Here is a 13,957-nt window from a genome sequence, read left to right as displayed (position 1 = left end):
TGTGGATTGCAGATGCTAGAGATTAGAGTCGAGAGTGTAGTGCTGGAAAAACACAGCAGGTCAGACAACATCCGAGGAGGAGGAGAATCGATGTTTCTGGCAAAAGCCCTTCATCAGGAATGAGGCTATGAGCCGAGGGGATGGTGAGATAAAAGTATGTGGGGGGGTGAGGGGTGGGGCTGGGCGGGGAGAGTAGCTGAGAGTGCAATAGGTAAATGGAGATGGGGGTAATAGTGACAGGTCAGACGAAGGCGGAGCAGAAAGGTGGGAAGGAAAATGGACAGGTAGGACAGGGTGTGAGGGCAGTGCTGAGTTAGAAGGTTGGAACTGGGATAAGGTGGGGGGAGGGGAGATGAGGAAACTGGTGAAATCCACATCGATGCCATGAGGTTGGAGGTTCCCAAGGTGGAAGATGAGGCATTCTTCCTCCAGGTGTCTAGTGGTTAGGGAGTGGCCATGGAGGAGGCCCAGGACCTGCATATCCTTGGCGGATTGGGAGGGGGAGTTGAAGTGTTCGGCGACGGGACGATTGCGTTGTTTGGTGTGCCTGTCCCGGAGATGTTCTCTGAAGTGCTCTGCAAGTAGGCGTCCTGTCTCCCCAGTGTAGAGGTGACTGCATCAAGAACAATAAATAAAGTCAATGACAGGTCTGGAAATGCAGGTAAAACTCTGATGGATGTGGAGGGCTCTTTTGGGGCCTTGAATGGAGGTGAGGGGGGAGGTGTGGGCGCAGGTTTTGCAATTCCTGCGGTGGCAAGGGAAAGTGCAGGAGGGGAGGGTGAGTTGGTGGGGGGGGGCATGGACCTGACAAGAGATTCGCAGAGGGAAAGCAGATAGGGGACAGATGGCCTCCTCCTTTAAAGATTGCAATTTCCCCTCCCACGGGTCTGATGATGCCCTACAGCGCTTCTCATCTACAAAGTTGTTCAACTGGAAGCAGTCATCCACATTGTTTCTTCATTCTTCATCGTAAGCATAGATCACACTAGTGTCAACCTTTTCTTGCATTAAAAGAATGAGTGCGAATGAAAAGTTTATACTTTCTCTTGAGCACTTAAAAGCAACTGATGTAAAAATCAAATACCAAGAAGCCTGCCCTTCTAATATTTACATGTCTTAACTAAGGACAAAAATTTATCTCTTCCTCCACCTTCCGCAAAATGAAAGCAATTCAGATAAACGATATTTCGTTTTTGAGTTCTGAGGAAGGATCACTTGACCTGAAACGTTAACTCTGATTTCTCTCCACAGATGCTGCTGAGCTTTTCCAGCAATTTCTACTTTTGTTTCTGATTTCCAGCATCCGCAGTTCTTTCGGTTTTTAGTTTTTAATGTTGAGCATTTATCTTTAGTTTAATCAATGTTAAACACAGTATCACACAACATTTCACGTTTTGGTTGCTTACAGAGTGAAAGAACTGGACAAATTATATTCAGATTTCTCACTGGAACAACAAAGAAACATTTCTGATTTTATTGTTGATTATTTGTCTGCCCAACTTGTTTCAACAGGTAATGTATATCCAATCTTCTGTCTAACGTTAAAGTTAAAAATAACACAACACCAGGTTATAGTCCAATTTGAAAGTATAAGCTTTCTGAGCATTGCTCATTGCCAGCAATTTTCCTGTTACATTGAGTACAGATACTGTTGCTTTAAAAACTTATGAGATAGAGTGGTGCAGGTTACTCTAGGTCCTTAGCTAATTGGAATTGGAATTCGAGTTGGGTAACTCTGTTTCTCCTTCAATGGAGTGTTTTTCTCCAAATATTAGCTCCCCGCTCCTTCATATGAACCATCTCCAGCAGGACAAGGGCAATCATGTTGATCTTCACCTGAACTTCTGTGATAGAAAGAAGACATAACTCAAAAGAGACCAACATTAGAAAAAAACACAGAAAAAGGAACATTGAAGGGTTAAATGATTTTCCCATTCATTAAGAATATGGCTGATCTTCAAACTAAATTCCATTCTCCCAGTGAATCTTCATATCACTTGATTGCCTTAAAGATGCAAAACATGTCAGTGTTAGCCTTGACTATTCTGAATAGCCGAACATCTGCAGGTAAAGAATGTCAAAAAATCCATTCCTTCTTCAACAAATTTTCCTCACCTCAATCCTAAGAGGCCAATGCCTTATCCTGATACTAGGCCCAAAAAACCGTCTAAGTTTCACAGCTGTGTTTTGAAGTACCGAACACTCAAGTGAGTATATCAAGTTCAATGAAAATACAATTAGAAGTGAAATTGCTATGGCCCTAGTTCAAGACACTCGAGAACTCAAGAGATAGGAGCATGAGTAGATCACTGAGTTCTTCTGTCATTCAGTGATGATCATAAAACCATTGTCGATTGTTGGAAAAATCCACTCATGTTCTTTATGGAAGGAAATCTGCTGTTCTTACCCATTCTGGCCTACACATGATTTGAGAGCCACAGCAATGTTCTTGACTCAACAAGGGATGGGCAATAAATGCTGCGAAAGCCAGAGATGCTTACACCCTGTGAGTGAATAAAAAGAATACAATCATGGTTGATCTTGGCTTCCAACTCCACTTCCTGCTGTCAGTCAGATGGAACAAGTTCTCGTGTTTTCATGTGATTCAGAGAGTAAAGTCTGATTCTATCTGTGGAATGAACTGCCGGATGAAGTGGTAGATGCAGGTATAGTTACATTTAAAAGACATTTGGACAGATACATGGATAAGAAAGGTTGAGAGGAACATGGGCCAAACGCAGGCAAATCGGATTAGTTCAGTTTTGGAAACTTGGTTGGCATGGACGAGTTGGACCGAAGGGACTGTTTCTGTGCTGTATGCCTCTATGACTCTGAGTGTATACTGCTCATGAGATAGATGTAAAGACATTCACAATGAATTTGACAATCCTCACCTGAAAATATAGCTAGCAAGGTTCAGGCTTGCCAAGTTAAAATTAAAAGGCAGAGTGCTTCTGTCATATAATTTAAGTCTAACCAACTCCTTGGTGCAGTTGGTTGCTCATCCTCCTTCCCCCTTAGTCAATGACAGAAGTGAATAGGTTGAAGGCTAGTTTCAGTCAGGAATCTTTAACCTCCAACCTGAATAAAGCCTATATTTTCTTGTTAAAACTTTCTCCAATGTTTCTGGACAAAGAAATAGCAAAATCTTTCTCACATCAAGCAGGTGATTTGAAATTTCCAAGCAGAACTGACTGTTAAATCATCAATCACTTTGGGAAACTGAGGTGTGGGACTTTACTTGAGTTTAGTTATTGAATGGTTATTTGATCATGATTATGGCTAAATAAATGGACGTACCCCATAATTATATTGATGCAAGCTGATGGAACAAAATGCAAGTGATTTTATACATATATATAGCTCATTTTTTGACCAGGCTGTCCCAGACCTCAAGTTTCTGATTCTCTGTTCAGTTAAGTTTATGGAGGAAGGAAACCAGGACTGGAGGCTCATTGTGTACACTTGAGAGAGTGGTACATATAGAAGCAACCAGGTATAACTAGCTGCTTGTTTTATTTCAGGAGCATGGATATAACCTGTCTGTTTTCTTTACTAGAAACTGCATGTACGGCTCGTACTAACGGAAGTAAGGCTTGGCTCCAAATTAACTTCGGCAGGTTCCATTCATTTGTCCCCTACAACATACTCCGAGCTCTGAACAAGAACTTCATTGGGGTGAGTTACTCAAGTTAAAGATGAAAGTTATCAAAGTTATTTTCCTGTCCAAGTTGAGGCCTCAAACCACTAGTTTAGATTTGCCGAGTACGTAGTGGAGAGAAGACACACATTATTGCACAGATGAAGGATCTTAGTCATCTTGATCTATTAGTTATCATCTTCATTCCAAATATAATCGAGTGTCCAGTGATCCCCTCATAATGGTAAGGTTGTGCATCATTTAACAGGCCACAACGTGTCTGGGGAAACAGAATAGGTGATAGTCTTGAGTGCTGTGTCAGTGACCTCCCCTACTTACTGGGTTCCAGCTCCAGTATAGAAGGAAACAAGAAGACACACATTCATTCCCAAAGGTACTGTCACAGCAGCAGGTAATGCAGACCCCTTGCCCTGTTTTGGAATTGCAATGATGCTTGCATCAAGTGTCAGGTTTCAGTGGGGATAGTCTTACAGAAGTATGGAACACTGCTAAAATTTAGATAGGAATGTCACTTCCTCGAGTGGGAGTGGGACTTTGTTTACCTTAGGTGAGTTTTCAACCTAGTAACATAAATAATTATGCTTGAAGATTTCTATTCAAAATTTCTGCACTTTTTAAGCTTAGGGGAAACACCCAGAGCTTAGACAGAGACATTTTTTAAGTTTTGGGCAGTTCTGGAGAAGGTTTTATGTGTAAAATTGCTCCTCAGAAAGTGAGAACACAGATTTTTAAACAGTAGGTTATATTAGAATCAAGAATTAGTGATAGTTCCAGACCAGAAGTGTTTGGCTGAAACCCTGAAAAAGTTATTTGAAGCTGAGAATATTTAAGTGAGGTTGTTTTTCAATTTCTTTCTGGAGCTATTAAATTTTCCACATTGCAAGTTGAAGTCAAATTAAATCCATTGAGTTGATGGAGAAAGAGGTAATTGTGTGAGAGTACAGTTACAGAGTCTTTTGAAATCTGTAAAGTAATGTTTTATGGATTTATAATTCACTGTATATTTCAAAATCATTAAATTTGTGTTATAAGTCAATTCTTTTTCTATTTTAATTTCATTCTTACTGTTAAAGATAATTCTGAAATATTGTGTGCTTATGTTTCGGTGAGAGACCACATTGTCAAAATCAAACCAAAATAAACATGATCTATCAAGTCAGATTTTGGTCTGGAATCTGGCTTGTCCAGTAGTAACATCAACCATGATCATAACACTGTATTCTAATGTCCCATTGCAGGCGCAATAATATGGACTGTTGAATTGGTTGCCTGAGCCAGGTTCTTGAATTTGTAATATTTCCACAAGGTTACATTCACCATATTTCTCAAAATAGTTAGACCGCAAATTAATAAGAGAATTCACATTTCCATTTTCTTTTTATTTTTTGTAGACTGATGCCTTGGAATCATTGTCTGTTTCACAACTGGGGGAATTGGCTGGTAATGGGACACTGAGGAACAGCAACGATGTGCAGAGAATTTTCAGAATCATCAATAATGGCACCATTGTTGAGTTCATTGATGCATTCAGCACTGCTGTTAACAAGGTGGGAAACCTTATCACTCTGTTTGAGATCAATCTCTGTTCATAAACACCACCACACAGCAATTTCTCCAGACAATTGATATCACTTCCAAAGTGATCATTACTGTTAACAATTTAATGCCAAATAAGTTAATTTTGGCATGGTAGCTCAGTAGTTAGCACTGCTGCCTCATAGTGCTAGAGACTCAGGTTCAATTCCAACCTCTGGTGACTGTCCGTGTGGAGTTTGCACATTTTCCCCGTGTCTGCGTGGGTTTCAAACGGATGCTCCAGTTTCCTCCTACAGCCCAAAGATGTGCAGATTGGATGAATAGGCCATGCTAAATCACCCAGTGTTCATGGGTATGTAGATTAGGTGCATTAACAAGGGGAAATGTAGAGTAATTGAGTAGAGAATAGTCTGGGTGAGGTACTCTTTGGACAGTCACCGTGGACTTGTTGGGCCAAATGGCCTGTTTCTATACTGCAGGAATTCTATTCTAAGTTATTAAGCCCACTTTTATTAATGATTCACATGATGCTCCAAATTTGAAATCCTAAAGGTAGTTAAAGTATTGCAAATTATAATTTGTATAATAATTTCAGATGCTGTATGGGCCATATGTGTGGATAATGACAAAAACAAAGTGTACAAAAAAAATCAAATAAAAATGCTGGAAATGCTCAGTAACACTGAGACAGCACCTGTAGAGAAAGAATGAGTTCACATTTCAGGCTGATAACCTTTTATCAGAAACCAAATGATATTGCCTTGCTTTGTCCCACAAAAATCCAAATCTATACCTTGCTTTTCTTCCTGAATATTTTTAAAAACTGTGTGGTACCATGTCCCGTGCCTGAACATTGAGCAGCACCCACCAGACTTGTAGGTGCTTGGCATGTCATTCCTTCATTGTCCATTGGAAGAGTGTCAATCTTTTTGGAGGTGATTCCTGCCCTGACTTTGTATTGAAAGTTGTTTTACCCCTGACCTTTTCAGAGCAAAGTGATTTTCTCTCCTGGCGTCCGAACAGCTTTGCTAAGGGAAGTTCTGAACCTCATTGAACCGATTCTTTCAAATGGCAATGTCTCTGAGCTCTACTTGTGGTTCGGGATAAGGCTGCAAGCACTGCTACCTGGACTCAATGAGACGATGGTACCTTCATTATTTGTCACTGAAAGCTGCAATGGATCTCAAGTCATGTAAGTTTAATACAGACTTCTTTTCAGTTCATTATCAACATTGAAATAAAAAAAACTTTGTATTTTTGCACTGATTACAAGAAAGAGCGTTTTTAGTTGGGGCGGAATGGTGGCTCAGTGGTTAGCACTGCTGCCTCACAGCACCAGGGTCCTGGGTTCGATTCCTGCCTGTCTGTGTGGAGTTTGCACATTGTCTGCGTGGGTTTCCTCTGGGTGCTCCGGTTTCCTCCTATAATCCAAAGATGTGCAGGTCAGGTGAATTGGCCATGCTAAATTACCCACAGTGTTAGGTGCATTAGTCAGGGGTAGATATAGGGTAGGGGGTGGGTTTCTCTTCGGAGGGGCGGTGTAGACTTGTTGGGCCGAAGGGACTGTTTCCACACTGTAGAGAATCTAAAAAAATCTAATCTAGTTAGATGATTGATACTGAAAACGTTACTGAACTGCACCACTTTCTTTGTGATCAAAAAATGGTTTTGAGTTACTTTTTTTAAAGTCAATGTTTATATCAATAATGGGCCAGATACTCAAGCTGATGTCAGCTGTCTGTAGATTGGGAAGGTAAATGAAAATTATGCAGTCAATCTAAAGAGTCCGTTTTTAACACTGAGTAGATCTTCACTTTTCCATTTCCCGACATGGGGCCCCAGTACTAATGGGGAGATGAGCAGATGAGGATGAGCCTGCATATGTTGCAAAGAAACCACAGGGCAAGGCTGGGACACAGATGTATAGGGTGGCACGGTGGGTCAGTGGTCAGCATTTCTGCTTCATAGCACTGGGGACTCCGGTTCGATTTCAGTCTCAGGTGACTGTATGAGTTTGCACATTCTCCCTAAATCTGCATGGGCTTCCTCCCATAGTCCAAAGATGTGCAGGTTAGATGGATTGGCCATGCTAAATTGCCCATTGTATCGAGGGATGTGCAGGCTATATGGGTTAGCCATAGCACACAAGGTTTCAAGGATGGGTGGTTGTGGATGGGATGTTCTTCAGAGGATTGGTGTGAACTGAATGGCCTGCTCTCACACTGTAGGGATTGTATGAGTTTTTTTGGGAGGATTGGATATGTATTTTTGGGAGGGGAGAAATGCATGTAAGTTTCTGTGAAAGTTTAGATCAATGTATAGAACTCCATGTTATCTTCAATGAAGAGACAGAGGAGAGAATCCCTGAAAATACCTGGGGAAGAATGGATGTGTCTTGGGAAGATTGGTTTCAGGAAATTCACACATTCTGAAAGCAGCAGCCAAAATTTTCATTGAATCATAGAATCCCTACTGTGTGGAAACAGGCAATTTGGACCGAGTCTACACCGACCCTCTGAAGAGTATCCCACCCAAACCCATCTCCCAACCCTATTACTCTACATTTTCTGTGACTAATGCACCTAACCTACAGATCCCTGAACAGTGTGGGAAAATGGGAATGTCCAATTCCCTTAACCTGCGCATCATTCTACTGTGGGAGGAAACTGGAGTACCCGGAGGAAACCCACGCAGACATGGGGAGAATGCGCAAACTCTACACAAACAGTTGCCCAAGGCTGGAATCAAACCGGTGTCCCTGGCGCTGTGAGGCAGCAGTGCTAATGTGTGAGCCACCGTGCCGTCCACATTAAAATGTTTGAGGCTACTCAGGAAAATGGCTGTGATAGTTGACTCCAAAGTGAAATTTTGCACTCTTGGGTCGCATTGGTCTAAACAAAGCATCACTTTTAATTGCAGTGATGTCTCTCTAATATGCATCTGTTCATCTTTTGTAGTATCTCCATATTGAGCTCAATCAAACAACAACTAGATGCCGCTGTTCGAGAAGCCATATACAGAAATATATTAACTTTCAATAATGGTAATGATGCAATGATTTGTATTATTTGCTAACTTTTACTTGTGTATTAGTAGAGAAAGCTGACTTCAAGCATTTGAAGCAGAAATTAATTGTTTATCTGATGTCTGACTAATTCTGATGACCTGACACACACTTGTAGCACACAGTGCAGAGGGATAGACAGACATGTATTCAGCTGCCAATTCACCTGAGGTCCAGATTCCAGCTATCTTGCTCAGAGAGGTGGAAACTGAAGGCTTGGTATCTCTCTGTTGGTGTAGCTGGGAGGATAAATCAAGCAGTTACATGTCACTCACTTCATTTAGCAAATGGTAGCCTGGAAAAAGAGGGCTTGAGATGGTGTAGTGGGTCAAGGGGATGGAATTGGAAGTTTTCAATGGAGATACCTACATTAAAAGATAATAAGTAAATACTACAGACACACGTTCTCTTCATAAATATAATACACTTTCAAATCAATTTATTTATGTTTGGTCTAATGGTTTTTTTGATCATATATTTGAGATTAATCACTGTAAGTGAGAGTGACTTTACATTATATGGTATCCTTAAAGCTGCACAATTTATTGGCTACTGCCATTTATCTTAGTCTACCTTGTTTTTATTTTCATTAACATCTATATATCTGAAGATTTATGAGATTGAGCATTCATATGAAAGGATTATTGTAGATTTGTTTTTAGAAAGTAAGTCAACATTTGTGTAGTTACTGACTTAAGACTTTTGGTTCCATGTTGCTGGCGTTGAAGTGTTTGAGCCATAGTGAGAAGTTGAATAGACTGGGCTATTTTGCCTGGAAAATCAGAAGCTGAGAGGTGACCTTATAGAAGTTTATAAAATCATGAGAGGCATGGATAGGGTGAATACTAAAGGTCTTTTCCCCAAGGTGAGGGAGTCCAAAACTAGATGGCATAGGTTCAGGGAAAGATTTAAAAGTGACTAAAGGGGCAACTTTTTCAGGCAGAGGAAGGTATGTGTATAGAATCGCTGCCAGATGAAGTTGTGGAGGCTGACACAATTACAGCTTTTAAAAGGCATCTGGATGGGTATATAAATAGAAAAGGTTTAAAGGGATATGGGCCAAATGCTGGCAAATGGGGTGGAGATAGGAACATGTTAAAAGTACATCAAGGCAAAATGTTAATTTGTTAATATCACAGTGTCATTTCAAGGTCATGCTGACCACTTGTCTACATCATTGCCCATCTGACTTTCTCATCTTTCTCTCCTTGATGAATCATGCACAAATATGCAAAACTGTAAGATTGCTAAAAACTTAATTGTGTCATCAGTGCTGAGTATTTGCCTTACATGTCTTGCATATTTGAAGAATGAATTTTACTTAACCAGCAAGTTGAACCGTTGTTGTATAAGGAATGCTGTTTTGAAAAACTTAGCAAATATTTTCCTGTTTCTCCCACAGTCTCACCCCTTCGTTGCTATGGGAACAACAGCTTTGTTGATTATCTCAACAATCGTTTCCAAAATTTCTCAGAGTTTCTCACACTGGAGGATACAATTCAACAGATTCCTCGCAGTCAACTTACTGAGGTAAAACAAAGTGAATTTCAAAAGTGTTTGTGTGCGACTCAGAAAATATAAAGTGGTAGCATAAACCCAATTTAAACTAAACTTCTGAGTAAGGGCCACTAGACCCAAACCGTTAACTCTGATTTCTCTCCACAGATGTTGCCAGACCCGCTGAGTCTTTCCAGCAACTTCTGTTTCTGTTTCTGATTTCCAGCATCTGCGGTTCTTTCAGTTTTTAAACTAAACTCGACAGGGTGTGGAAACCAGGAGGTCATTTAGAGAGAAACAGCAAAGTCTGCAGCATAATTGGAGAAACAGAAATTGTAAGTTATTGGATAGGTACAGCACAAGTGGGAGGATAATGAAGTCCTCAACTAGGTTTACTGTGCAGGTATTTGAACATACAGATTGCATTAAATAAAATTGGTGTGTTATGGTACTATTGCATACAGTTACACAGAAATATAATTTGTGATAAAACCAGAGACCTGGATCAAAGAAGGCAGGACTAAGTATTAAATATTCCAGGAGTTAAAAAAAGATAGGGAAAGAAGGAAAGCAGAACAGGCATGAAATAACTGCACAAAAGCCGGTATCCTGTCACCAAGTCACACCTTACTTATTGTGCAGAGTACTGTGGCTGTGGTCAGCCAGCTCAGAGTCAGTCCCCTGAACTGAGGAGATTCTTAAATCCCCTGTTTGTATATATATATTTTCCTACTTTTCTCCTGTTTTTAAAAAATGACCCCCACACTACCACCAAACAGTGGTAGTGTTTATATTTTCCCCAGCACCCATGTTGTGTGTGCACAGGTGTGAGACACAGTGAAGAACAACAGGTGTACAAATCTTTATTCATTTTCCATCACCAGGAAGAAAGGGAACACCTGAGTGGCCAGTGACAAGGAGTGCCCTTCTTATCCAAGGGCAATGTTCTGTGGTCAAAGAAAAGTGAATGAACATTTGTTCTTTTTCACAACTGAGGAGATTCTAATCTCCTGGTTATATTTCTTTTTCTGTTTTTTTTAGTAACACTCTGACTGTGACCCAGCCAGTTCAGAGTCAGTCCCTTAGGCTGAGGGGATTCTGCATCTGCTGGTTATATTGTTTTTTTTCTCCTGGTTATATATTTTTCTTTTTTCTTACCCCCACATTATCGCCAAACAGCGGTAGTGCCTATTTTTCCCCAGCACCCATGGTGTGTGTGTGTGCAGGTGTCAGACACAGTGAAGAACAACAGGTGTACAAATCTTAATTTGTATTCCACCATGAGGGAGAAAGGAAACACCTGTGTGGCCCGTGACAAGCAATGCATTCCTCATCAAAGGGCAATGTTGTGTGATAAAAAAAAGTGAAGGGGAGGGCAGGGATTAAATCAAAATAGAGTTGGAGGAGGAAATAAAACACTTCACTCCCTGTGGTGCCCACCTCTCCATGAATAGCTATCCCCTGTTTATTTACAGCCCAGGCTGTAGCAATGTGAGCAGGCCCCAGCTGCAACAGGAGCAGCAGCAGCAATAGTAGTAACTGCTTGTGAATCCAATTGCAGCCCAGTGAAAAGAAAACAAACAAAAAACCAATAAAGAAGAAAACCAGAAGTCAAATGTCTCTTAGCTCAGAGAACTTTCCTCTTCTTCTACTCCCTTCTCACAGTACACTGGCTGTGGCCAGTCAGCTCGGGATCAGTCTCCAGACCTGAGGAGATTCTCATCTCCTGCTTACATTTTTTTTCTTTTTTTTGAAAACTGCCACTACTGCCTAACTGCGGTAGTGCTTTTTTTCCCCCAGCACCCATGTTGTGTGTGTGCAGGTGTGAGGCACAATGAAAGACAACAGGTGTATCAATCTTTATTTAATTTCCACCAACTGGAAGAAAGAAAACATACAAGTGGCCAGTGACAAGCAGTGCCTTTCTCATTCCCCCATTTATTTATTTTTTTCTTTTTTTTCCCAATATGCATGATTCCAGAAATGCTTAAAGACAACTATTCCGAGTGAATTTTATTCCCCGTTTATTTTTTCTTTTTTTTATTTCCCAGCATCCAAATCTCCTGGTTTTTTGTTTTCTTTTATTTCTTTTTTTCTTACCCCACACTACGGCCTAACTGTAGTAGTGCTTATTTTTTCCCCAGCACACATGTTGTGTGTGTGCAGGTGTGAGACACAGTGAGAGACACAAGGTGTATGAATCTTTATTCAATTTCCACCACCAGGAAGATAGGAAAATGCCCAAGTGGCCAGTGACAAGCAGTGCCCTTCACAAAAGGCAATGCTGTGTGATCAAACAGTGAAGGGGAGGGCAGGGATTAAATCAAAATAGAGTTGGAGGGGGAAATAGTGCACTCCACTCACTGCGGCACCCATCCCACGTTTATTTTTTTTCTCTTTTTTCCATTTCTTTTTTTTTTAGTGCTTATTTTTTTCCCCAGCACCCATAGTGTGTATATGCAGGTGTCAGACACAGTGAGAGACACAAGGTGTACGAATCTTTATTCAACTTCCACCACCAGGAAGATAGGAAAACACCTGAGTGGCCAGTGACAAGCAGTGCCCTTCAAATCAAAGGGCAGTGCTGTGTGATCAAAACAGTGAAGGGGAGGGTAGGGACTAAATCAAAATAGAGTTGGAGGGGGAAATAGTGCACTCCACACCTTGCGGCACCCATCCCCTGTTTATTTATTTATTTTTTAAACCCCCACACTACCGCCTAACTGCGGTAGTGCTTATTTTTTTTCCCCAGCACCCATGATGTGTGTGTGTGTGCAGGTGTGAACAGTCCTGTTTTTTTTTCTCTTCCTTTTGTGTGTGTGCAGGTGTGATACACAGTGAAAGACACAAAGTGCACAAATGTTTATTCAATTTCCACCACCAGGAAGATAGGAAAACACCCGGTTGGCCAGTGACAAACACTGCCCTTCACATCAAAGGGCAATGCTGTGTGATCAAAACAGTGAAGGGGAGGGTAGGGACTAAATCAAAATAGAGTTGGAGGGGGAAATAGTGCACTCCACTCCCTGCGGCACCCATCCCCTGTTTATTTATTTTTTTCTTTTTTTTTCAGAACCTCTGACCCTCCTGTTTATTTTTTTTTCTGAATCTCCGGTTTACTTTTTAAAAAAATTTAACCCCCACACTACCACCTAAGTGCGGTGCTTATTTTTCCCCCAGCACCCATGGTGTGTGTGTGGTGTGAGACACAGTGGAAGACACAAAGTGCACGAATCTTTATTCAATTTCCACCACCAGGAAGATAGGAAAACACCCGGGTGGCCAGTGACAAACACTGCCCTTCACATGAAAGGGCAGTGCTGTGTGATCAAAACAGTGAAGGGGAGGGTAGGGACTAAATCAAAATAGAGTTGGAGGGGGAAATAGTGCACTCCACTCCCTGCGGCACCCATCCCCTGTTTATATATATATTTTTATTTTTTTAAAATTTTTTTTAATATAGAATTGGAGGGAGAAATGATGCACTCCATTCCCTGCGGTGCCCACCTCTAATGTCCCTTTTTTTTTTATCCCACACTACCACCTAAGTGCAGTAGTGCTTATTTTATCCCCAGCACCCATGCTGTGTGACACAGTGAAAGACACAAAGTGCACGAATCTTTATTCAATTTCCACCACCAGGAAGATAGGAAAACACCCGGGTGGCCAGTGACAAACACTGCCCTTCACATCAAAGGACAGTGCTGTGTGATCAAAACAGTGAGGGGGAGGGTAGGGACTAAATCAAAATAGAGTTGGAGGGGGAAATAGTGCACTCCACTCCCTGCGGCACCCATCCCCTGTTTATATTATTTTATTAAACAAATTACAAAAACAGTTTACAACAAACAGTTACATTTACAGCTGCATACAAGAGACAGCAATTTTACAAGGGAGAAGAGCAGCAAAGCCAGGCCCCAAACCCTACCATTCAAACAGTTTACAGGGATAGGAGAACAAACCTCAAATCCCAGTTTCGCAAAGATATAAAGAGACAACAGCAATGACAGTTGTACATTACACAGTATCCCCTGTTTATATTATTTTATTAAACAAATTACAAAAACAGTTTACAACAAACAGTTACATTTACAGCTGCATACAAGAGACAGCAACTTTACACAGGAGAGGAGCAGCAAAGCCAGGCCCCAAACCCTACCATTCAAACAGTTTACAGGGACATAAGGACAAACCTCAAA

At 41.1% G+C, this 13,957-nt stretch overlaps 1 protein-coding gene across 1 annotated transcript in view; it reads left to right on the top strand.

Moving 5' to 3' along the window:
• Nucleotides 1-13,957, top strand: part of LOC122560427 (uncharacterized) — a 217,752-nt gene that overhangs the window by 55,899 nt on the left and 147,896 nt on the right. The window contains exons 27-32 of the mRNA XM_087998070.1: nt 1,409-1,512; nt 3,560-3,678; nt 5,053-5,208; nt 6,187-6,389; nt 8,155-8,240; nt 9,664-9,791. Of these exons, the coding sequence (XP_087854196.1) occupies nt 1,409-1,512; nt 3,560-3,678; nt 5,053-5,208; nt 6,187-6,389; nt 8,155-8,240; nt 9,664-9,791 (796 nt within the window). The remainder of the gene's footprint in view (nt 1-1,408; nt 1,513-3,559; nt 3,679-5,052; nt 5,209-6,186; nt 6,390-8,154; nt 8,241-9,663; nt 9,792-13,957) is intronic.

Source organism: Chiloscyllium plagiosum, unplaced genomic scaffold (assembly GCF_037043375.1).
Source record: "Chiloscyllium plagiosum isolate Xiang-an unplaced genomic scaffold, Cpla_swu_hap1 HiC_scaffold_20, whole genome shotgun sequence".
Lineage (NCBI taxonomy): Eukaryota > Metazoa > Chordata > Chondrichthyes > Orectolobiformes > Hemiscylliidae > Chiloscyllium > Chiloscyllium plagiosum.
The sequence above is the reverse complement of the archived record's forward strand: the minus strand, read 5'-3'. Positions and strand labels throughout refer to the sequence as shown.